Source organism: Mytilus californianus, unplaced genomic scaffold (genome assembly GCF_021869535.1).
Source record: "Mytilus californianus isolate M0D057914Y unplaced genomic scaffold, xbMytCali1.0.p SCAF_6, whole genome shotgun sequence".
Classification (NCBI taxonomy): Eukaryota; Metazoa; Mollusca; class Bivalvia; order Mytilida; family Mytilidae; genus Mytilus; species Mytilus californianus.
In genome coordinates this window covers 37,860,228-37,887,028 of record NW_026262712.1, presented here as the reverse complement: position 1 = coordinate 37,887,028, position 26,801 = coordinate 37,860,228, and the positions used below count along the sequence as shown (strand labels likewise).

At 32.1% G+C, this 26,801-nt stretch overlaps 1 protein-coding gene across 1 annotated transcript in view; it reads left to right on the top strand.

Moving 5' to 3' along the window:
* LOC127704149 (protein mono-ADP-ribosyltransferase PARP14-like) overlaps nt 1–25,669 on the top strand; it is a 34,551-nt gene extending 8,882 nt beyond the window's left edge. Inside the window, exons 4-16 of the mRNA XM_052208038.1 lie at nt 3,258–3,494; nt 5,520–7,235; nt 7,690–8,115; nt 9,751–9,836; nt 11,190–11,420; nt 12,353–12,574; nt 13,012–13,042; nt 13,961–14,160; nt 15,717–15,889; nt 17,970–18,026; nt 21,655–21,776; nt 21,958–22,253; nt 25,376–25,669. Coding sequence (XP_052063998.1) covers nt 3,258–3,494; nt 5,520–7,235; nt 7,690–8,115; nt 9,751–9,836; nt 11,190–11,420; nt 12,353–12,574; nt 13,012–13,042; nt 13,961–14,160; nt 15,717–15,889; nt 17,970–18,026; nt 21,655–21,776; nt 21,958–22,253; nt 25,376–25,387 — 3,809 coding nt within the window. The 3' untranslated portion in view covers nt 25,388–25,669. The remainder of the gene's footprint in view (nt 1–3,257; nt 3,495–5,519; nt 7,236–7,689; nt 8,116–9,750; nt 9,837–11,189; nt 11,421–12,352; nt 12,575–13,011; nt 13,043–13,960; nt 14,161–15,716; nt 15,890–17,969; nt 18,027–21,654; nt 21,777–21,957; nt 22,254–25,375) is intronic.
* The last annotated feature ends 1,132 nt before the right edge of the window (nt 25,670–26,801 follow it).

The following is a 26,801-nucleotide window of genomic DNA, read 5'->3' as shown; positions in this document are numbered from 1 at the left end:
GTCAAATCACAATTTGATGGTGACAACTCTTCAAACACAGCAATGCAACACAAGCTAACTAAAGATAATTTGAAAAAAACAACATTTGAAATATGAGGGAGTAGATGGGAGTTTACAGAATAGAGAATAATGGGCCAAAAATATATAGAATAGAGATAAATGGACCAAAAAAATAAAGAAGAGAGAATAACAAGGTGCTAAAATATAAGGAATAGAGAATAATTGGGAAAAAGTATAAAGAATAGAGAAAAATGGCTTAAAAAATCAAAGAAAACAGAAATGAAGGACCCCCCCCCCCCCCCATCCAGAGGATGTTAAAGATGTATGCCTTTTTGTGCTTCTTTGTTACATTTGTTTGTTTTTATAGTGATTAAGATGATAACACAATGTTGACTGCTGTACCCCTATTTTTGACATTTTTACCTATCGGTCTGTTTGTTTTGGTCACACATCGTTGTCAATATAATGGAATTTGATGCGACTGTCATACAAGTGAGAGGTTTTAGCTAGCTATAAAACCAGGTTCAGTCCACCATTTTCTACATAAGAAAATGCCTGTACCAAGTCAGGAATATGACAGTTGTTAGCCATTCGTTTGATGTGTTTGAGCTTTTGATTTTGACATTTGATTATAGACTTTCCTTTTTGAATTTTCCTCGGAGTTCAGTATTTTTGTGATTTTACTTTTCGTCAATAACAATGATAACAAAAATACAATCCATACATGTACACATCAAAAGTTTTTCCATGAATTCTTTATTAGTCGTTTTAAGGAGGTACCAAACACCTTGACTAAAATTAATTTGGCTCGTTTAATTTCATAAAATTTTGACAAAATATTTGCTGTGACCCTTTGATAAAAATAAAAAAAATAAAAAAACTTGAACCACACACTTTCATTGACGTTATCGGAAAATTGGATATATAGCAGTTTGACAAACACCAATTTTGATCATTGAGAAGTTAATGTTTCCTCAACATTGCCCGTATGAAAATTTCAACAGGAGTTCAACTGGACTCCAGCTGGACTTGAGCCGTATTCCAGTCTGACTTTGAAAAGTCCAGTCTGACATGAGCCGTACACGTACTTTTTCTTATACTTGGGTTATTTGCCAGCCGGTATTTTCTTAAAAGTCCAACCGCACTTTTTGTAATGCTTACAAGAAAATAAACACAGCTGGACTTTTGAGGAAATTTATTCCTTTCTGTAGGGTGATCAGCAGGATGTTTGTCTTAGAAAATTTTACATTCATTTATGAGCAGGAATTTAGACTTAGAAAATTTTCATCAGCCAAATCTTAGTAACCCTTACAGAAATAAAAAGTTTGCCATAATAGATTCTGTTCTTTGAAAGGAACAATTCTTTCAAAATGTAAAACAGTTAAAAATGAAAGTTTGCAGGTAATAATAATGATGAAATATTTTTATGCAATATACTTTTAGTTCAAACTATAAGATGTGATACTTTCCCTAGATTTTCAATTCCATTAAGAAATATTTAACATAGACTGTTGATGACAAGTTAAAATTTAATTTTGGTGACTTCTGATTGAATTTTATCCAAGTTAATAAAAAATTGTTTAATATACAACAATTATTTAACATTTTTACTTCTATTACATCTGTTACAGGTCAAATTTATACATTTTCTAGTATATTTATATTTAATTAGATGAATGCATAAAATAAATAATTATCATTCATTCTTTAACATCAATTAGAAACTTGAGCCATATAACTGTGATTTAATAGCAGTTAGTCTTGTAGAAATGTGCCATCTGTTTTCAATTAATGTCAATCTGGACAGGTCACAGGAAGTACTATCTCCACTGAGATGGAGGCCATATGTGGGAGAACACATTTCGAAATACATATATCTGCAATAACTATCACTTTTATTAAAAATTTCATTATTAAACAAATTAATAAATGATTTTCTTTTTTTAATATATCACATATTCAAAATTAAGGCACATGCAATTAGTCATAAGAGGAACATTTAAAACAACTCCTTAACATGTTAAACAACCTCATGTATTGCAATACAACAACATTTGAATTTGAAATAAACAGGAAGATGTGTCTTCTTTCTTGAACAAAATGAGAATTTTATATCATTGGATGTAAAGCAAATGTTTGGAAGTAGTTCTTTTCACATTAAATAGAGAAGATGGATCCTTCTGACTGGCATCAATGACAATTTAGGAAGATTGCTGTTTGCATGTGTTTTGGATTGCATAATTCTGGTAAGTACAATAAATTGAATTCCACCATTTTGGTGATATTATCTGATATGCTCTTTTTATTCAAAATATTAATAAAATAACTACAATATTATAATTAGCTTAATTCTTATTTTTGAAGTGTAAAAAGAATAAAATTTAAACCTACATCAAATATTTATATCCATGCAATAGTTTTCACATTGTCTGTTATGTCACTGTCACTTCCTGTTTTGAATTGTTGTGTAAAAAAATGTATTGTTATATTTTTTTAAAAAAGAAAAAGAAATAACCAGTATATATGCATAATGTCATCTGTTTTGTTTTTTTGTATTTTCAGATTATAGCAAGGGATGAATGATGCAAATTAAATCAGAAGAATCAACCATCTGAAGAAAAACTGAGCAGTGGCGGATCCAGGGGGAGGGTTCCAGGGGTTGGAACCCCCAATTATTTTGACAATCAATGCATTTGAATGGGGACATATGGTTGGACCCCCCCCCCCCCCCCCCCCCCCCCTATCCTGAGTTAGGACCCCCTCCCCCTTTTGAAAATAGCTGGATTCACCCCTGCTGAGATCATCTTTAAAAGTCAAACCGCACTTTTTGAAGTCCAGCTGGACTTTATAGAGTTCAGCTGAACTTTTTAAAGTTCAGCCGGACTTTGTAAAGTCCAGCTGAACTTTATAGAGTCCATATTTTTGCCAGAAATGCCGGCTGGATTTTTTTTCAGACGTACTTTTATTAAAGTCCAGCTGGACTTTATGAACCGGACTCCTGCTAATTTAAATATTTCGAGCCGGTTTACGGCTAATTTCGCTGAAAGTCCAGCCGGGGTATCTTTTATAAGCAATTCAAAGAAAATTCCAAATGAATATTATAAGTATGGTTCTCAGTACGGCTACAGTACGGCTGTCCGACTGGAGTACGTGTCATGTTTTTCATACGGGTAGAACGTGATTAAAACGTTCAGCTGATTTTTTACAGGGTTATCTCCCTGTAGTGTTATGTACCACCTTAACCGTTATCTTTGCAGATATTGGACAACTTCAAACTGTTTGTAAAAAAAGGACTCTTGACGGAAACCGCGTAGCAGTACACAATGTAGTAGAATCCGACTGTATTATAGTGAAAGGTTTCAGTCCTAAAACTACAGATGGTACAATTGAACTTTACTTCGATAACAAGAGACGGTCAGGCGTGGAGGGGGTCATTAAAACAGAAATGAACACAGATCAAGGCTATTGTGTTGTGTATTTTCAGGATCCGAAAAGTAAGTTAATTCGGGATCAAAATATGAACTTTCATTGTATAGTATTTTTACCAACATAGATATTTAAAAAATTGAATTCGAACATTTGTATGTAAGCGTGAATGAAATTCTCCGTTATAAACCCTGGTGTATTATATGATATTATATTGTTTGCACATCAAAATGTAAGTTAATTACACTTTAGGTTGAATATCCATCGTTTAATACGTCTATAACCTATCGCAGCGTTTAAACATATTACCCTGAAGGCAATGAGGGTCTGGATGGTGTTTACAGAATAGAGAATAATGTCCAAATAATACAATCAACAGAGAAAAATGAGCAAAAGCCATTAAAGAATAGAGAGTTATGGGTTGTGATATCTGTCTTATTAGTTTCAACAGTATTTATTATTTTTGTGTTTATTCAACAGAATCCGGTGTGTCTGAAGGCTGAAGCTAAGGAATAATATCAATTTTTTCTTCTTTTTGTTCCTATTACAATTGCATTTATATCTTTTTTTAAAATCATTTATATGTCACAAGATTTATAAGATGTGAAGCTATGACTGACATATGACATCACAAACAGTTTTAGTTTGGCTTATATTTGAAGATGCTGACATGTTTTTTCTTCATTTGGAATATTTCATTCTTATGTATCAAACTTTTAACAGACCACGGCTGGTAATTTACACAAGCAGAACAATTGGTTCTGCAATGAAAAAGCGTGAGAGGGTTTTCCGGTTATGCTTGAGTGGAGTCATTGTACATGGAAGTTCAGCTATTGACGTTGAGAATATTTTTTTTCATGATTGATCACACTGCAAACAATGATGGCGTGTTCTATCCATCTGAAACATAGTTTAAAGTCTTACATACACGCGGGAAAAAGCATAGTCAATCATAAATCTAAACCACTTATATTTACGATGTAGCCATTTCCATTGTCAATTTATATTTAGTATGAACTTCACTAAAACTATGCAAGTTACTTGCCTTTATTTGAAGTGATTGTTGCAATTTTTGTTAATGAAATTTAAGTCGCATTCATTCAGCATTGATCAATGATAAACCCAAGTTTGGGTAAAGTTATTAATTTATCATATATTATCATTACTAGATTGTGATATTCATTAACTTTCGATAAGATAGGTTAATTTGCACTTCCCCTCAAGCATTCACGATGTCATCAATCAGAACCGATCCCCCACGCATGAATTAATGAACAGTGACAGCTTTTAGATTTATTAAGACGTCTATCAACTTCTGACAGCGTGTAAACCGTCCAAAACGACATTCAGTCCCGTGGACAGAAAAAAAACGAAATTTGAACTTGCAGGTCTGTTAATAGAAACATCTCAAAAGTTTAATGTCACTTTTTTTTGGCAATTTCTCGTGGGACGATTGATTTTGCAGGAGTTTAACTCCATGCACAAAAGTAAACGATACATGTGTATCTTCATGAAAGCATTCACCACAGCATAACACTCCTCGATTTGCAATGTTTGATAAGTTGAATTAGAAGTTGCGATTTTAGAAATGCACATACCTTGCGAAGCGGCTACAATGACTCCACTCAAGCATAACCGGAAAACTCTCTAACGGTTTTCATTGCAGAACCGATTGTTCAGCTTTTGTAGATTACCAGCCGTGCAGACTAAATGTAGGTTTATTGCATGTAAATTGGGAAAAATTGTCCAGAGTAGATATGTTTACAGATATATATTATATGATTCATATAATTCATGCAATAACCCTGTCATTGTATAAAAAATCTTGAAAAACTGTTTTAAACATATGTTTGTCACTGATGGCGTCACTAGTTTAAATCGTTTTTTGCATTAGTGAAATATGATATATATTTTGATTGCGTTTTGTATGAAACATGTTGCTGTGTACTAGTTTATACTATATTGAAAAAAAAAAAAAAATTATCGAAAAAAAAAATATATTTAGAAAAACAGTTTCTGTTAGAAAACAAAGAAAATAATTTTGTTTACACAATAACCCAATTTCTAATTCACTTCCGCTTCTAATATTTTAGGTGCATCAGTGGCATGCGAAAAATCACACATAATAGACAACTGTAATTTAACAGTACAGGTTTTCTACGACTGCCTTGGATCCCCTGTTAATGATGACAAACCAGCATTTCAGGTGCCACGACCTGTTTGCATTACAAATATCGATAACAAGAAGTTAAAATTCTTACTTCATTCAACACTATCGCAGTCGCAGCTTCGCGAACAGTTACAAGCGATTAATGCCGAAATCACATGGCCATCGTCATCTGACGATAAGAACGTACAAGTAAAATGTACCCTATCAAATGATAAACAAAAGCATCACAAACTGGCACAAACATGGAACAGTGATGTTCAGGAACGTATAGACGCATATTTACAGTCATTGCAAGTAGACAGACACTCAGTTGCCGAGAATTTGCACACGTTACTAATGTCTAGAATAAAAGAACTCAATATAGATAATCAAGATGAAGTTAGTGTTATTGTTGAAAAGGCAACATCGTGTGATATATTTATTGTTGGCCTCAGAACACCTGTACAAACACTGTCAGCAATTATAAAGGAAATGATGGAAGATATCACGAAAGATATCACACGAAAACCACAAGAATCACGTGATATGATTTCCTTCAAACACCATCAATTGATCCTATTAGAATATACACATTTTGCTGATAAATTGAAAAGTAAATATGGAGGCATTAACGTACAAGTAGATACAAAAGGCAATGTCGTAACATTTTGCGGAACGGAAGCTGACATAACTGCTGCAAAAGTTAACATTTTTGAAACATTAAATAAAATCGTTTCTGTGTGTTTTGGCGAGAGGTCAAAACATTTCATTCAATATTTAAATCGACCTGATATTGAAAAGAAGATTTATAGTAAATTCCAAACAAGCGGTAATGTTGGGGTATTGGATCTGCAAGATGATACTATATATGTGCACTCTATGACAATCAACGAAGCAGAGACATGCGCTGAAATTCTCAAGGAATCTATAATTGAAATCTCATTAGATATAGAAAACTGGCACATACCTGTTCTTCATTCACGCGAATTTGTAAGATATATTGAGGATTTAGAAGATGAATATGGAAACACTGCCATGTTAGAAATAACAAAAAATCAGCAAAACGAAGTTGCTATATACTGTTTATCGAAATCCGATGGCCATTTGGTTCACAAGAAACTCTCCGATTTTATATTTATTAATGGAATACAAGAAAAGACGTATCAGCTCACTCCTGATGACATGAAACTTCTACAGGAATTGATGAAAGAAGAAATGGAAAAACTAGAAAATAAATTGAAACAACAAAATATGGTCTTTATCATTAGACATGATAGTATTTTTGTAAAGGGAAAGGGCCAGGCTTTTGAAGACGCTATTAAAGAAGTAGAGTACTTGCTAAAGTGCATTAATTCTGTAGCTTCAAATTCAAAGTTTCAAAAAGTTGTGAAAAAAGTTATGGGGAAGACCAAATTGAAACAAATTGGCGAAGACGGTAATGAAAGTAGTGATGATGAATTTGATGACATCACAAGACATGATAGCGAAGATATGATTCTAGGAAATGCTTCAGAAATAGCTAGCTTCACTACTGATGGAAATAAGAAGGTCAGAATAATAAAAGGTGACATTACACAACTTGATGTTGACGTCATAGTTAACGCGGCAAATAGAGATCTACAGCATAAAGGTGGATTGGCTAGAGTCATTGTAAACAAAGGTAAGTTATCATTTTCATTTCGTTTCTAGTTTAATTATAATCATGTTTTAATATTACATGTATTATGAAAATAAAAGAAAAAATCTGTTCTGTTTTTTGGAAGAAATATTGTATTCTTATTTTCTTCAAAATTTAGTGTCCGGGTTTAAGTCTGAGTTGACATTTATAGATAGCAAGATAGTGAGAATCGCTGATTTTAACTTTTGTTTACCGTTTTACTGATCCAATATAAATTAAATATTAACATGTTATGTATATGATCTTCTCTTTCTTTATATTTTCGTCTTCCTACGAATCATGACCAGTTTGATTCCGTTCTTGTTTTTAAGTTGTCCGAATGCTGTTTTGTGAAATATTGTTTGATGAATTGTATTTTTTCTTTGCAATTGTTTTGTCTCTGTTCCAAGCTTTTTATGACAGCAACGCGGTTAAACTTTCATCGTTTCTTTTGAAGGAGGGAAGAGTATTGAAAATGAATGTGATCAGTACATTAAAAAATGTGGCCCACTTTCTGATGGAAAGGTGTTTTGTTCGGAGTCTGGGGATTTGAGCTGTAAAATGATTGTACATGCTGTTGGGCCGACCTGGAAAGGCGGCAAACATAATGAAGAAAAGTATTTAGTCCATTCTATCGAAACATGCCTAGCAGTGACTGAGAAGAACAAATTTGCCAGTATAGCCATCCCAGCACTCTGTACCGGAATATTTCGCTATCCTCCGGAATCAGCAACCAATGTAATAGTTGAAATTGTAAAAGATTATTTCAGAGTACATCCATCTAGCTGCATACAGACAGTATGTTTATGTGACGTTGTTTATGACACTGTCAAGCTCTTCCAGAAAGCAGCAAATATGCATTTAGCAAAGACAACTTCTCAAGGTGAATTGAAGGTTCATTTACAAATTCAGTAATGCAGACTTTTAAGACAAAATATTATCAAATTATCAAATTGATATAATTGATTTTTATGCGCCCGTCAAAATTTTGACGCGACGTATTATGGTATACAAATGTCCGGCGTCCGTCTGTATGTCTGTCTGTCTGTCTGTCCGTCTGTCCGTCTGTCCGGCGTCCACATGTCGCACCGCAACTTGAGAACGACTTATCCAAATTTCATGAAACTTAACATAATTGTTTCTTATGATGGTCAAACGATCTGTTTACTTTTTGATGAAAATAAGATTAAACCTTTTTGAGTTATGGGACTTTGTAACTAAAACAGGGGGGGGGGGGGGGTTTTTCACATGTCGCGCCGTATCTCAAAAACGATTTATGATTATTGCTGAAAACTTTACACACTTCTTAGTTATATTAATCTTAAGAACTGTATACTTTTTGGTGATGATTCAAAATTTTATTTTAGAGTTATTGAGTTTTGTGTAAAAAAAGGGGGGGGGGGGTCACATGTCGCCCCGTATCTCAAAAACGATTTATGATTATTGCTTAAAACTTTACACACTTCTTAATTCTATTAATCTAAAGATCTGTATACTTTTTGGTGATGATTCAAAATTTCATTTTAGAGTTATTGATTTTTTTATAAAAAAGGGGGGTTATCACATGTCGCGCCTTATCTCAGAAACGATTTATGATTATTGCATAAAACCTCACACACAAGACGACGGGCGTATCATGCGTTCGTGGCGCAGCTGTTTGTAAGATAGACTTGATCATACACAAAATAATTGAAATAATACTTACTTTACTTTACCTGTCACGTGTTTCTGTAATACCTTCAACATATACGCTAGTGACCAAATGTTTAAAGATGTTCGCTGTTCTGTTTCACAATAACAAGCTTTTAAAAGACTGTTATAAAATGTAAGTATATAATTAACGGAACTTAAAAGGCAGAAAAAAATGAAAGGTCTGTGTCCTTGTTTTTGAGTAATAAGCAATAAACAATTTGACGGGAAACGATTCTCTCTACATTTTTCATACATTTAAAATTCACCTTTTTTCTTTCAAAAGCTATGAAAAAATAATAAGGATTTCAAAAGATTTTCAAAAATGGATTTTGAAACTATATGTGATAGAATAATGAAATAAAAAGTAGGGCTTAGCGGGAATTTTTTTTAATGGCATTACATTGATAAAAGTAGAGGATTCGAATATCTCACAAAAAGTCAAAAACAAGAGAAGGGAACATCCTTAAGTAAGATACTTAGATGACAAATAACTATGAAACTTATCTTTGAATAAGAGAAGCTTATTTTAATGTACGATAAGTGCAATGCAATAGTTTACTATATATTTATAAAGTTTTTGATTCTTGTGGGTACTCGCGGTCATTCGATAACTTTGCAAAAACGATAAGACTTAGTGTAAAAGCATTTTGCAAACTTTAATAGACGACTTATGATTCTATAAACATTCCATTTTCTTAATACTGTATTTAAAACTGCAATTTTTAAGATGCAAAAGGGTTGGAATACGTTAAAAAATCGACCTTAGTCACCCTCTGTTTGAAATAAAGAAACATCATTTTTAAGCTAATTATAATATTGCCTACAGGTTTAACTGCTGTAAGTGATCAACACCATGTATTGGCTGGAAATATTGCGATTAAGATAGTTAAAGGACAGCTAGCAAGAATGAAGGTAAAGATGCAACGTATAATTTAATTTCGGCTTATTTGTATATATTTGAGAACGAAGTATTATATTTTAGTTTTGTCATAAAAAAGATCAGTACACTCTATACATTATAAACGTTCAATACCAAATTTAGTAAACATGGTGCAAATTGTTTAAATGTTAACAATTTCTGAAGTTACAACGAATGCAAAAGCAAACACATTTATTGACTGAGAGCCCAAAAAAAAACATGAATGAAAACAGTTCAAATTTCATACACCCTTTTTGAATATACAAATCTTGATCAGCAACACTTCAAACGTAGCTAACCTCCTTCATTGACTATGCAAGTATCACCTGCTATACAAACATCATTCACCATGTGATTCCATTGTCAATTTTTTGAAAATAATAATCAGACTAGTCTTTTGCTGTATAATATTAAAGACCTCTAAGACATGTCTGTCATGAGTTGAGACACTGAAGTATCGTATCGGTCAACAAATTTAAGAAAGATAACGTATTGATGTCGATCTTCCAAATTACCTTTATTTAGAAGTGTTTTTAACATGATATTACATTTTATTATTTCCGTATGAGCTGAACATGCACGCCCTCAATATGTTAATAGCGATGTCTAACGATGGGACAGACATTTTGTATATATTCAGCAATGGGAAGTTGACAATAGGAAAATTGAAATCGATACATTGGCCAGAAACCTTAGTTTCAAGTCGTCATATCTGGTCAATTTGAAAAAATAAGATCGAGATCTGAAGCAAGCCTTCATGTTTTAGTAGTAACCTAAATGCCAAGCTTAATTGGATATAGAAGATTAAGCACTTGCTGGATGATAATTTAATAGAGCTTGGCAATATGCTTTCATACGAATACTAATCAATTCAATAAGTAATCATTTGGATAAAGACTAATATTTTTTCAATATCGGTCCACGAAACATGAAAAAATTGTTGTTCGTTTTAAAAATGTCCATCATCATCTTCGATTTATTTTACGCATTTGTCGTAGCAATCTGCGTGGATCTTCATAAGAAATTGTTCGTGACCTTAAAAAGAAATGTGTATGTTTGAAAAAAAAAATGGTAAATTGAAATTATGTAAGGGTATGTCACACAGTTCAAAACAAATATTGTGACATCCCTAACGTTTGAAGAAGATCATAACAGTGATAGTATGCACGGATTATCAAGAATCATCTTGGGCAACATTTATTGTGCGAGTTCCAACTACTATTTAAAAGTACGATAACTTTTCGTTTATATTATACCTCCAACGCAATGCAATGCGATGATATAATTTCCAAAACCCTTGCTACTGGACCTAATATTTCGATTTTATAACAAATACGACTATTAAGGTTGGAGCAATTGTAAATACAACGTCAAAAGAACTAAAGCTGGATCATGGCGCAGTGTCCGCCTCATTGTTGAAAAATGGTGGTCCATCCTTACAACAAGAGTGCTCACAGAACTATCCGAATGGTATAAATTATGGAGATGTTGCAGTGACATCTGGTGGTAATTTACAGTGTAAAATTGTTTGTCATGGAAGCTTGAATCAGTGGCGTAAGGAAGGTTCGGAAATCAAAGTAAGTGACTTTTTCAAGCTGACTTTATAGGATAACTGATTATGATTAGTTATAACATGTCATAAGTAACGTATGATATGTTTTTTTCATACTTTATTAATTAGATACCATGTAACAAGTAAAAAATAAAATAGCAAAATATACCGAAATTCCAAGGAAAACCCAAAACAGAAAGTCCTTTATCAAATGGCAAAATCAAAAGCTCAAACACATCAAACGAATGGAAAACAACTGTCATATTCCTGAATTGGTCGAAAATGGTGGATCAAACCTGGTCCCATAGCCAGCCAAACCTTTCACCTGCATGACAGTCGCATAGTATTCCATTATATTGACAACAATGCGTGAGCAAAACAAACAGACAAAGCAGGCAAAAGTCAATTAAACTGCTACTTAACGTATATCAGACTTTGAAGTCTAATGTCAATAGCATTTGATCAATATATTGCATTCTCATTTAAAGCTATGTCAGTAATAATTTGTGTCAGTTTTCATAGTTATTTTAATACAATTTCATCATCATACAACTTTCACTAAATTTGGGCTATGCATGTCATCTTTGTTTCACATCATCATGATCATGACAACAACACGTTTCCACAATTAAAAAAATAAAGATGTGTAAAGAATATTATTACTTATTATGTGCACAACGTTTTTCTGGTAAATTCGGAAACAAAAGTCAAATGTGCTAGACGTTAAAAAGTATAGCTTTAAAAATTTATGTACTTGAATACAAGTATCGGATTTCACTTATAACAAACATACATTGCAACAGCAAACAGTACTTATTAGTCCAGACGTCTACAACAGCTGATTTAGAATAAGGTATACACATGACTCTAATTGCTTTTTTTCAAAACGAAATACTTATAACTCATCAAGCACTAGAAGAAAAGGTTTTTCCATATGTGGTTATATTCAAATTGCAGGAGCTAGAGAAGTTTGTAATGGAATGTTTTTCTACTGCTGCTAAAAAGAAATGTAGTTCTATTGCCTTCCCAGCATTGGGAACAGGTAAACTTAGATATCCTGCTGATCAAGTTGCCAAATCTATGTACAAGTGTGTAGAAGAGTTCACCTTGCAAAATCCAAACTCGGCGATTGCAGAAGTTTTGTTTGTAGTGTATGATAAAGATCACGAAACTGTTAAGGTTTGTTAACTGTTAATATATATAATATAATATGTATACAATAGGCATAAAAAGTTTAAAAATAAAAAAAAATGATGTATTGTTGGATGTCACTTATATATTAAAGTGCTGAAGGTAACACGAAATTATAATATTTTCATAATGATTCCATTATTCCTATAGTTATTTAGATATATGTGATCTACTTATACAAGTCAAGTAAATGAAAACAACATTAAAAAAAAATTCTTTTGTACGAAACGCTCAAACTTTTCCAAGCCAAGGATCTTAAAATGCGTAGAAACGTATGCGTTTGACAAAAATGGGTCTAAAAAGAATAGTAAAATTCATCTTGGGTCAACTGAGAGAAGTCGAACCATAATAATATATAACAGAATGTACACCCATATCCATGTAATATAAACTGAAGTATTGTTAATAGAATAACTTTATTGCAGGCGTTCGAAACAGAAGAGAATCACAGAAAAAGTAAGTATTTTAAAATGATGAAAAAAACAAGGCTTACAAAATATAAAACTTCGTTCAAACATTCACTTAGATTTACTGCATTACCAATATGATCATTCAAGAATGTAACATAAAAAGCACTTACACCGTACGGTATCGTTCTACCAGCTGAGAGGATTGAGTGCATGCTATGAGTAGTGAATTTTATATCTTCAAATCAAAACTTCCTTTTATTGCATTAAATCATCGCGATTGTTCAGCTTGGAAACCAGAGTCACAACCGTTCCACACATACTCTAAAATTTACCCTTTAAAATCAATACTACATATTGATTGTCAGACAACGAAATATAATATCCGTCTCTGTTGCATGTTTTGCGGATTGCTACATAGTATTAAACGGAACGAATACGAATTTGGTTTTTGATACATAAGTTTTAGCGCTATAACGTAGTTTTTAAACTGTCATTTATGTTTGATTGGGTTGCTCATACAATCTTCTCAATAGTCAATATAAAGGAATTATAAACACACAACTGCCATACAAGTGGAGGTTTAGCTAGCTTTAGGTATAGCCCATCAAAATCAAAATATGACAGTTTTTTCCAGTCGCTGATGATTCTTGGTTGATACAGTCGAGTTTTTGGTTTGTTAGGTGTTATGGACTCCTCCCCCCTTTTTTGAATTTACAAAAGAGTTGGTTGTTTTGTTAATACATTTTTTTCAAGTTAAAGCACTTTAGAATGTATAATTTAAATTATGTGATCTTCGAACTACTTAGCTTTTAAGTTTTTTTTAGAAAATATATGGTTAAAGAGAAGTATAATGGTACATTGAAAAATGAAATATGTTTAAAAGTATAATAGGTACTATTAAAGCCAGTACTATAATGTATGACATTTGGACCGAGTTAACACGTACTGCTATTTGTAATTGCAGAAATTTCAACTGTTAAGAATACAGACAGAATTTTAAAGGGAGGGGTGTCATCAGTTGTGTTTAGCAGAATGAGCGATGAAGAGAAACGAGAAGTTCTTAAATCAGCAATTGAAGCTAAACAGCACTTTGAAGAAGAACTAAAAGAAACTAAAGATGAAATGAAGAAAAAAGACGAAGAGCTAAATCAACTGCAAAAGAAGGCAAGCACTTTTTTCTTTATATTTCTTAGTATCTGAAAAATAACTGCAAAAATAATAGAAATGTAACTATCTAACTTGAATAGAACAAACTCGCCCGAAATACATGTAATGATTAATCGTTTTATTCACCGTTATACCATGCATTAAAACAAAAATAACAAGCAGTAATTACACAATTAATGAAAGACGTAACAACAAAAACTCATTAAAGATACCAGGCTTATACTTTGTTACGCCTTTCATGCTTTTCGTCTTAATAAAACTTAACAGTGGCACTCGAATAAAAAAGGTTGGAAGGCCAGATCAAACACAAAGTCCAAGAGGATTACTAGTAATGAATCTCGCAAAAAATGTGCTAAATATGGTAAATGTGACAAAAGGAACAAATATTGATTCAGGACAGAGTACATTCGTTGTCATTATTTTGGTTATACTGTAAAATGAAAAGTGTGCATAGAAGATGTCATAATATTTTATGTAGACATTGAATAGAACTAGGAACATTATTTTTCAGCGTATAACATATTTTTGATCTTCATTTTCGTGACATCTTTTATTTTAATAGACTGTAATTTTGCTACGGTTTTGGACATGATTGTAACAAAAACACACATAATTAAGAGGTACAGTTCCCTTGTCATACATGATTTTTTTTTAGAAAACTATAAAACCATATAATTTAAGATGGCAAATCAGTTTTGTTCCATTGTGCTAACTGTTAGTGAACAGTTGGACAACCTATGTTACACAATATGATCTGACATTATAGCTCAAAAATGCAGAAATCGAGTGAAAGTTACAAATTTGAAGGAAAGGCCGACGTAAATTGTATGTTAACTTGGTCCTGTGATTACATTTTTTATCAGTGCATTCTGTGCAATACTCTTATTCACTAAAACGGCTTAAGTAATTAGATATTCGACAATTTTTACCGACTATCTTGTTCGAATCGACATAATTTGCCTTCCCCGCATGATGACGATGCCAGTCCTATGTAAGGCATTGGATACAGTGAATTTAATATATCATTTAACTTATATTCAGCTTTACTGAATAGTGGAAATTTTGGCGACTATGTTGAGCACATCTATTCCGTTCAGATAATTCGCTAGCAGTGTATTAAGATCTGTTGAGTCTATCATGCTGATGTTCAGACTGTGCAGTAGTTGTTGCTATTTACCCGTACCCAAAAACATCATACTGAATTTTCTAAACAATAATGAATAATGAAGTGGATAAGTCTGAAAATTGACTGAAAGACTGAACATGACTTTTTAGATAATTACAAAAATAAAGAACGATCTTAGAATTTGTATATAAAATACATAGATGGTGTAATGTGGCATTTTCTTATATCATCATACAACTGTCAATGACCACAACGGTAAAAAAAATACTGCACCAGATGCATATTTTGACAATCAATGTCTCTTCCTTGATGGCCGAGACCAAAATAATTAAAATACAAAACTTAATTCAAACTTATATTATTTAACTAAGGAAAAAATGAAAATTCTTTCTTCTAATAGTACTTCGTTTGTGGAATACCATTTTAGGTTTCAAACAGACAGTTATTAATGAAAGGAGAAAAAGAAGCACTGGATGGAAACAAAGTTGTTTACTTTGACCTATATCCCGAAAGAGCGTATAAAGAAGGATCAGCTGCACAAACTCACTTTAGACTTGCAGAGTCACAGTTTTATAGATTAATAAGTGGAAGTGGAAACAGGTAATTTTATAATTATGGCAAATGGAAAAAAAAAATGGTTTATTCGAATTTCAAATAATTGTAATACAATAACGTCCCTCGGATCTAACATGTGTTATATTGCTATCTGATTTAGTTGTGATCAAAATATAGAGAATTTAAACGAATTATAACTACAATTTCTATCTACTTTTTTTATATCTAATAACAATGGTGTTGTATATTTTTGTGATGATACTGCATGTTTTCTTTCAGACGTTTAGCTAAATTCAAATTAAATTCTTATCTTTGATTACCATACAATAAAGAGTGTGAATGAGGTGACCATTTGGCAAACATTATGCAATACTTATATTCGTTGATGAACCATTAAAGCTACCTATATGATCTCGAAGCAGCATTTGCGAGTGATGTTTATGCCTTTGATTTTTTATGAGTCTTCAATTGCCAACCTGATTCCATCGAAAATGTTAACTATAACCATAGATGTATAAACCCATAGATGAAGCTCAACACTGACTTCAAAGGTTCTATGTGCGTAATAATGGCGTTCACACTTATCTGATAATGACATGAACCAGTTGGTCATTGAGATGCCGATTGACAATCTAGACAATAGAAAACTGACAATCAAAAGCTACTTAGCAGTTAAACATGCTAAAAATCAGAAAGAAATAAAATCAAAATATATATTTTAGAATGACTTGGTTATGAAAAAATAATGTTCCTGTAGGTAAAACAATATTACAAATTATTCTCGAAAAGAAATTAATAAATGCGGATATTTTTTTTTTAGCCAGAACTAAAGTTTTCCTCATATTTACATATTTTCCTTTTTAGATTTTATATAATTTATCACAATTTAACCTTATTTAAACAATGTATGTTAACTATTATAAACAAGTCCATTGAAAATATAATTAATAGAAAACATGGAAAAAGTTGAATATATGCTCCATAATATTTATTTAGCATGCTTTACATGGAATGTTTTGGTTGTACACTAAAACTCTTTACATAAACTTATTTAATAAACATCATGAATGAAATTATTATAATTTAACCATAGATTAGACTTGCTACAATTCCCTTTCTTTTATTTCTTTCTTACTAATTTATATGTTTACTGTTAACTTCCAGTATACTGATTGTCCTCTGCAGATGTCAGTATAATGGTAATCTCCTAGTTATAGCAGTAAAATTGTTAAAGGGGCAAAATTAAAAAAAAAGAATAAGGAAGGGACATGTAGCAAGTCTAGCCATAGATGTATAAAATATGTATAAAATACATCTATGATTAAGTAACTAACTTATTCGTATAAATATAAAAATGATTTAAAAAGACAATTTCTCTTCTAAAAATGTAGAAAAACTGATGAAATAAAGAAAAGAATGTACTTTCTTATTAATTTTTTCCCAAATTCGACGCAGTTCGACACCTTAATGAAGCATATCAAAGAGAAGGTGTATTTTAGAAGTTCAACAACGTGCTATTCCCATTTTCAGGAACTAACAGGAACATAGTTTTTATAAAATATAAAGATACAAGCCTTAAAATTATTTTTTTTAATTTAGTTCAATATTTCCCTTGTAAAATGCGCAATTTCTGACCGATTTCATCCATTTTTTCACCATTTTATTTGTCTGTCCAGTGCGCTAAAAATAGACATATTCTAACAACAGAAGGGACATAACTCGAGAAGATAATTAAGAAAATCTATTCTGCTGTATTGGTCAATACAGATCAACAGATAAGAGATGTAGCTAGAGTTACTTGATTGAGGACAACACACATGAAACATCAAAGGCAGTCGATTTGGTCATAGTTCTTTTTATCTAACAATAGAGAACAGTAGGGAACTTTTGACGAGCTTTATCTATGGGTTTATACATCTATGCTATAACCAAGGATTTTTATTGTCATTATTTTGATTCAAAAATTTAACTGGTAAATCACAACTATTATCCGACTCTGTTTAAATTGTTTCCTTGGTGAGAAACGACACTAGCAAACTATATAACACGAATAAAAAATAAAATAATGAGGAAATAGTTTCATAAAAGAATAGATGAAAAATTTTGAATCTTTGGTAAATTTCAGCTTCACAGTAAATAAAGTACAGTATGTGGTAAACCCACCTTTAGTGAAACATTTTCAGTGAGTATATTTAAAAAATGTCTGTTTTGATGATTAACGTTCATATTAAGAAAAAAATAAAATGTCTAATGATTACGATTAATTTAAAATTTAATCGTTTAACATGTTATGTAGAGTCAATTGAAGACACTAGGAATGGATAACAGATTATCCTTTTAATGAATACGTTTATTTGTGAAAGATTGCCACGATTTAGCTAGTTCATGAATCGGCCAAGAGTCACAGTACGTGGTTTCATTGGCAACCTGGTACAACTACTAAGGGTAAGAGAAATTTAATTGTGTGTTGATTTGATTATTAACAAACAATATATGCAGGAAAAACTACATACTGATTTTGATGTGTGTGCAGACCTAGCCCGTAGAGACACTTTACGACGTAAATGATGATACGGTGAAACAGAATTCTCTGTCAATATGAGCATTATATACATAACGGAAATAAGATGTATTTGTAAAAAAGTTTTATTTTATCTTCTGATATTTATACAAATGGTATGTGCAGTATCTGTAAAATCTACATTTTACAAACAAAATGTACTGTCGTTATTTTAGACACATAGACGATATATGATTGTAACAGGTTTTTTCTCACAATATCTGTAAAATTGTTAAGGAATTGCAGTGATTTGCTTTATGTTTATGGCAATTACCATACAAGTTAGTAAGCTTATTACAATATCAGTGATCGGGAAGGACGTGCGCCTTGCGCCAATTGCGCTTATCGACCAGAAATGGCGCATAGAGTGACAAATGTAAGCTCCCGCGTGGTGCATGATATTTTTCACTTCGTTTTGAAACGTTGAGATATCGTCAAATGGATTTCCGATCGTATTTCGTGCCGCCATGTGTGAGTACACAATGATATGAGCACCTATATATTTTTGGGACGTCTCGGGTGTTTTCCTATGGTAATAATAGCAACATGCGGTATGACTGATTACCCAAAAAACGTAATTAACCATCATTCATGATATAATTTTTTATAAACAACTTTAAATTTGTGAAAATTGGCTAGTACAGTCGATAATTCTTCTCTAATTATAATCTTTTAAGTAGGCTCGCTATTATTTCGATTGAAAAATCCAAAAGCCTTTTTATGAATAGCATAGAATTTGTCTCCATAAAAGGGGCTTAACCGTCCTTGTCAGTTTTTTTGGTCTTTGGCTCGTTTTGACATTAAACATGCCTTCAGCGAATTGTTGTTGTGTCTTATCAATTAACGTTGCTCTCTACTGTTATTCTTGTCATCGTGATGAAGTAATAATAATACAAGTGCAGAGGAAATGCCAGAAACGTCCTCTAATACGGAACGTCTTGAATAAGTATGGTATCGACGAAGACCAAATTTAATGTAAAAAAAACATGAACATGAACAAGGGAACAGTCCCAGTTTTAACATTGTAAATAAAGGTTATCGTAAATATTGCCCGGTTTGGAAGAAGTTATTGTATATTCATTGAAATTGAAATAACAAAATCACAGGTACAATTTCCATGATATTAATTAGAATCATACTTGTAAGTACAGTGAAATATACACTTTTTTTATTTTTTTTATTGTTAACGAATGGCCCACTCATTTGACAACATGGCCCATTAATTCTAAAAAATTTATTTTTGGGGGGCCCTGGGCCCATAGAGAAAAAATCCTTCCAGATCACTGCAATATACGAGTTTTCGATAAGTGAAATCTGATAAGTTTATGCAAAATGTAATATCAACCACATAATTTACGGACAATAGTTTTATCAAATTTGAAACATGCCTTTTTGATTTAAATCCACATAGGCTTACTAAAAAATGTTTTGACGATGGAGATTGTGTCACTGAGAAGTAGGGATATATATAGATCTTACATTGGTACCAGTGGATTATTGGATTTATCCAATCGATATAGTTAAATTATCAAATTTTAAAGTCCGAGCCTCGGCGAGGACTCTAAAATTGATAATTTAACTAACGAGATTGGATAAAAATCCGATAATTCACGAGTAATTAGGTCTTTCCACTTTTCTGTGGAAAGACCTATTGTTTTTGTTCTGATTATTATTATTATTATTATTATTATTATTTTTTTTTTTTTTCTTCCGCCTAATTTTGTTCTCAAGTAAAATTTTTGTTTCGCAAGATGTCGCTTAGATATTTCTTATATAATATCATACAGTTTATGCGCTTTTTATTTTCACCCATTCTAAGCCGAACAATTTTTTTTGTAAGAGTTATCTCCCCGAACACTGTTTTCCTGGTTACTGCATCTCCTCCGTAACCGTAAAAGAAAGCGACAAATTTATTTTACCAAATTGCTCGTTATATCCTCAGGATGTTTTGTCCAATTTTGACCGTGGCGGTACGTAAACTCCATATGAGAGTTATTTCCCCTTCTGTATTTGACATAAGGGATATATAAATATATAGCATGAATGGTAAGTGATAGAGACCTAAGGTATATTGACTTGAGTTCCTTGGTTCATTTAAATGAAATTGAGGCCAAGGTCAAAGGTCAAGGTCATATTCTAAATTTTGACTTTTCCTTGTTATTTATTCTCCTCTGTCACTTTTAAAGATACAAATTAAAGAACAAGTGCAAAATGTTTGCCTAATTGTGATTAAGATATGATACATTTGGTCTGAAACAATCCAATGACATCTTATAGGAGTTATTGTCCCTGAAATGATTCAATTTAAGATTAATTGATTATTACTCCAACTTGTTACATGATAAAGCCATAGGGTCTTTTGCAAACTGTTGGTTGACCTATGACCTTGAAAAATGTCAACCGGAAGTGACCTTGAGTGAACCGGAAGTAGTATTTTTTGCACTTATTTCATGGAAAAGTACCTAGAAACCATATATTTTTTGAATGACCATAGGTTAACCTATCTTTTGAGACCGGAAGTAACATTTTATAAACCGGAAGTAGCATATTATCTTCCTTATTACAGGCATAAGTATATACAAACTTTATATTTTTGGAATCAGTGTAAATAAAGCTGTCATATGAGACCAGAAGTGACATTTACTAAACCGGAAGTAGCTAATTATCTCCCTTTTTACATGCAAAAGTATATATAAACCATATATTTTTGGAATCAGTATAAATAAAGCTATCATATGAGACCGGAAGTGACATTTTCTAAACCGGAAGTTGGCAATTATCTCCCTTATTTCAGGCAAAAGTATATAGAAACCATATATTAATTGAATCAGTATGAAGAAACCAAAGCTTGGACGCCAATAGTAATTTTGAGTAAACTGGATGTAGCTTCTCATCAATAATTTAGAACATTGATGTGGAAAGACCTTCAATTGTTCTCTGAACAATTGGTTTTTAATTATGTAAGCATCTGTTTGTCTAATGATAATTAAATAAATTTTCATTTTTGATAAACGAAAATCCCCTTTGAGTGCCTTCCACATTCCACAAAGTTGTCAATTTCATTAACACCTGTTAGCATATTTTGATTCATCCTGTGAGCTGATAAAGGTTATGACCCTTAAACTCATCCAATCATCTTCTGAGATCATCGGCAACCACACGTTGATTAATTTTTTTTATACTATCGGTCCGGATAGGGTTAAATTGCCACAGAATTAGAGAATTATATTTATCACTTTAATGTTTTTAGCAAAGCAATAGACGACATGAAAAAGCACAGAGGAAGCAAGATGTCTTATCCAATATTAGCGTTTCATGGTACACAAGAGGCAAACATAAAGTCTATTGTTGAAAACAATTTCAAAGTCCCAGGTAAACCTTTTTCTTCTACGTATATGACCCAGATTTGATAACATACTTTGCACAAACTAGCATCTGCAACAATTTGCATATAGATCAAACAACAGCATTTTATAACACCCGATGTGAAATACTCGTTTCACCGTTTCATTTGAAAAATAAAACTTTATCACATTTTTTTTTAATTTTCTAGGCCAGCAAGGATTTGCGCACAGGACTGATACCGGGTACTATGGCAGAGGTGTCTACTTCAGTGAATATCCTGGTTACTCGATGGGTTACATTTCAGGGGCCACTCAGCTTCTTCTCTGCCAGGTCTTACCTGGTAATGTCTTTGTATGTCCTACCATGATTCAGGGAGCTTCACTTAAGCAAGGCCATGACTCCCATATGTCACCAGATAAGAAAGAGCTTGTTATATTTAACTCTCATCATATTCTTCCGTTTTATATTGTGCATTATACAACGGGAGGGTTTGCTTATCACCAGGTAAGTTCCTTTAGATATTATTTTGTCGTGAAATAACATTAAAAGTACCAATTTTACTCCATCATATTCCCAATTGGACAATAAATGTCTTCAGTGATCCATGCTCGAAGCCAAAATATTTTAAGAACCGAAACTTATGCAAACGTTGACAAGAAAAAAGTTAAATCACAAAAATACTGAACTCCGTGGAAAATTCAAAACGGAAAGTCCCTAATCAAATGGCAAAATCAAAAGCACAAACACATCAAACGAATGGACAACAACTGACATATTCCTGACTTGGTACAGGCATTTTCTTATGTAGAAAATGGTGGATTGAACCTGGTTTTATAGCGTTAATCCTCTCACTTGTATGACAGTCGCATCAAATTCCATTATATTGACAACGATGTGTGAATAAAACAAACAGACATAATAGGTAAAAATGTCAAAATAGGGGTACAGCAGTCAACACCGTGTCACAATCTTAATCACAACAAAAATAAACAAATATTTAACAAAGAAGCACAAAAAAGCATATATCACATTTAACAACCTCGTTCATTGCTTACTTATTTTTGTATTTTATTTATGTATGCCAAATCAACCCATAAAGAATCGAGGGATTTTAAGCACTGGGACCGAATCGTAATTTTAACATTAACTCTGTCGTAGAATCGCGTGTTTGACGTCAGAATGTAAACGTCACACAGGTAGAGATATAAAATAATTTGGTATGCAAAAATTATAATAGAACAATAACACAATGGCGGGATGTTTAAAGTACAGAGACACGTCATATGTATCAAAGAAACATAAAAAGCCGATCAAACCGAAACTTATGCAAACGTTGACAAGCTGATCAAACAAAAAAGAACATTAAATGTAGTCAAATTCGAAACAAATCGTCGGGTATACTGTCATTGTTATAAAATATATAAATAATCTATGCTTATCAAACCCAAAATTAAATTTTTCTCAAAACATGAAAATTGTAAATAGAATTTGAACGTACGCACCTTGTTCAATATTGTATTTCAAAACGTTTCAAACGATGTCATAAGACTAACCTGCGATTTAAGTTAGGAGAAATTTTAGAATCAGTGCCAAGAGCATTGCCCATTGTGAGTGTTTGCTCTGTGGGACCTCTAGGTGTTTATGATTAATTTCATTTTATATTTCATAGATGTATAATGTGGTTGATTGTGGTGTAGGTTGTGTAGGTTTTGTTATACTTGTTGTCTCTCAGTATTCTCTTGAAAATGATATCTTGGGACTAAAGTCTTTTAATTGTATAATATTTTGTTATTTAATGGGATCTTTTTGTAAGTATAGTTATCCTGTCTCTACTTACATTGATGGTTAAAACTTTGCTTAATTAATTTAATTCATTTCATTTCGCATAATCTATTGCTTTTGTATATGTGTTGAATGGTTTTATTGGATTCTTTAATAATACAAAATATGTCAACACTGAGATAGATAACATTCGATAATTGTTGACGATAGTGGTGCACTCTCAATTTCGATATTTCAGTGATAACAATGTATGTTTTTTCGGCTTGCCATTAATGTCAATAGCGGTGCATCGTTGGTCGTGCAGACTTTTCTGTTTTTGTTAGATAAAATTAAAAGTGTGTCGTTGCTCCATTAACTGTTAATCAGTTAAGTGCCAAGGAGCAATCAAATCCGATTAGCACAGACAATACAATGACCAAAAAGAATAACAAAGAAAATACAAACAAGTCCACAAATGAAAACCAATGCTTATGAAGTACGATCCCAATCACAAATCGGGGGTGAACTCAGGAACTACGTCGCATTTGGTTGTGTAACGATCGAGAAAACAGGACGGGATATCTATTACGACAGGTTGAAGATACCCGTGATGCTAATTGATGGTGTTAGTTTGATATCTTGACCTTTACTCTGAAGAAAAAAATAATATATTTTTAACGCCGCAACGCTGCAAATGAATAACAAGCGAATGTATGTCTTTTGGGGCAATGAACAGTTCAAAGCCATACTTGATTTTGAATTTTGATGTTTTTAAAAATATGGTTTATGTAAGACTGTGTTTTTGACCTCGAACGGACAGAGCGACCTATCATCAATATGTGTGACACACTCTAACATTCTGGTTGAGTTTTTATTCGTGTGAATGTTTTTTTTTTTCATAATTTGACATAGAGAAGACTATGCATATTTTGATATTCAACGAGTCGAAGTTAAAACTTATATGTTTATTTAACTAGCCATATTTTAGACACAATAACTATTAAACAATGAGGATGCTAAATAAACAAACAACATCGTCCTTAGTGTGCATTAAACGTGTTAAACAATTCTTTTGTTGTAGGATGAGACCGGAAAAGTCCGTATAATTTGAAATGATAAAACAAAAAATAAGAATATAAATTATCAAAGTGCTAGACGTTTTGAAAGAAAATTTACATATTAGGTTTGAATGATGAATTTTTCCAAAGCTATCTGTTTTTGCAATTGGAACCAACTCTCTCTGCCCTCATGCTTGACGAATTGTTCTATTAAAATTGATAAACTCTTAGAAACAAAAGTATTTGCACTTCTGTTTCATGTCTATTTACTGTCTTCAAATCAACACTGATGAACAACTCAAACATTAGTATATAGGATATAATAATATAAGATGTCAGTTTCATGTTGGTAGTTTCATATGCTCTGCTCTTATTGGTTGCGTTTGCTAATTCAGTTGAACGATACATGAGTATTCTCAACATTGTAATATAGCAATAGCATGTTTATTCCCAATAAGATATACTTGAGATATTTTAAAGATTAACTTAAATTTTGACATACAAATTGACGTTGCCGAACAACATTTGATTCTTATTCAATGGACATTTTCTGAAACTTGTAGTTGATACCAAATAAATGAGCTATCATTTGATATATAATAAAAGCAACTTATAAGATTTGAGCAGGATACGAATTTCCACGGTCATGTAAATATATGATTATTTTTTTTCAAATACGCATTTTGTAAATGACATACCGCATATTTAACAGGTCCGTGCAAAAATGTATATTTGAAGATATAGTGATTATTTTTGTTCTATATGTGTAAGATGTTGACAATAACAACAGTAGTTTTTCTTTTTCAGAAAAAGTACTAAGTGTGGTATATGTGCAAACACATGTGCTTGGTTTGAACATTACTACATTTATTTCAGTGTGAAGAAGACTTATAAATGGAAATCCTCTGCAATCTTCTATTAATTGTGTTTGTAACAATGACCATTAAATAGTTTCCATCCTGTTTTGTATCGAATTGGCAGATGAATGCTTATACAATAAAAAGAGACAAACCCAGATAAAAAAGATTTGTTTTATTGAATTAAGTTTATGCAATATAGTGATGAGACATTTTTTTTCAAAAATAAATAATTATTAGTTTTTCTTTAATTATAAGAATTGATGCATACAAATAGCTGACATATGTAAACAAGCACTTGTCATCATGCCATTTTTTGACATTCATCTCTATAAATTTTCAAGACCACAAACCACAATTATGGAGGCCGAAAGAATAACAACTTGACCTAAAAAATCAACATCCAATATATAGACAACTTCTAAAAACATAATGTTAGTGTATTCCTTTGTTGTCATTTATTTGTTTTACGTACACTTAAATCACTGTTTACAAGAAAAATACTTACTATCTGACTTTATATCGTTTTTTATATTCATATGTTCTGTTAATAGTAGAAGGGACAACATTTATTCGTTGGAAAATTATCGGATATAAGAAAATAAACGAGTGATGTTGGTAAATATAAAACTAAGGAGATGTGGTATGATTGCCAATGAGACAACTATCCATGAAGTGGATGTAAGCAATTATAGGCAAGCATACGGCCTTGAACGATGAGAAAAACTCAAACAGTATTGTCTTTAAAAAGGCCCCAACAACTTAAACGAGGAAAACAACGTCCTTATTTATTACAAAGAATTTACGAAAAACAAATATAACATCATGAACCAAAGACAGCCATTGAACTACAGGCTCCTGAATTGGGTCAGGCACATACAGAATGTGGCGGGGTTAAAACACTCCCTAACCTGGGACAGTGGTGTAACAGTACAACTTAAGAAAAAAACTATAAAAATCAGTAGCAATTGGCTCAACTCAAAAGATTGGTTTAAGACACAAAACAACTAACATAAAAACAACAGACACAAAGCAACAATATAAGAGTACTCGCAGTTACTGAAAGCTATTTCAAAGCCAATTACATCTAATAAATAAATCATGTCCTCCGCGACTAAAGTATCAATCAGTACGATTCCAACGGATTTAGTGTAAAGGCGCCATAAATAGTTTGAGAAGCTCATATGCAATGCCGACATATAAGTAGGCAAAATCGACAGGATGTAGGATAATGAGTTCTCATAACTGTAAATATATTTAAATGAATATTTAGCTTTGCTTGATTTTTTTTTAAAACAAAATCAACGTAATTACCAATAAAACAATATATAAAGATTCACTGCTATGTTAAATTGATAACCTTTAAAAATAAGTTG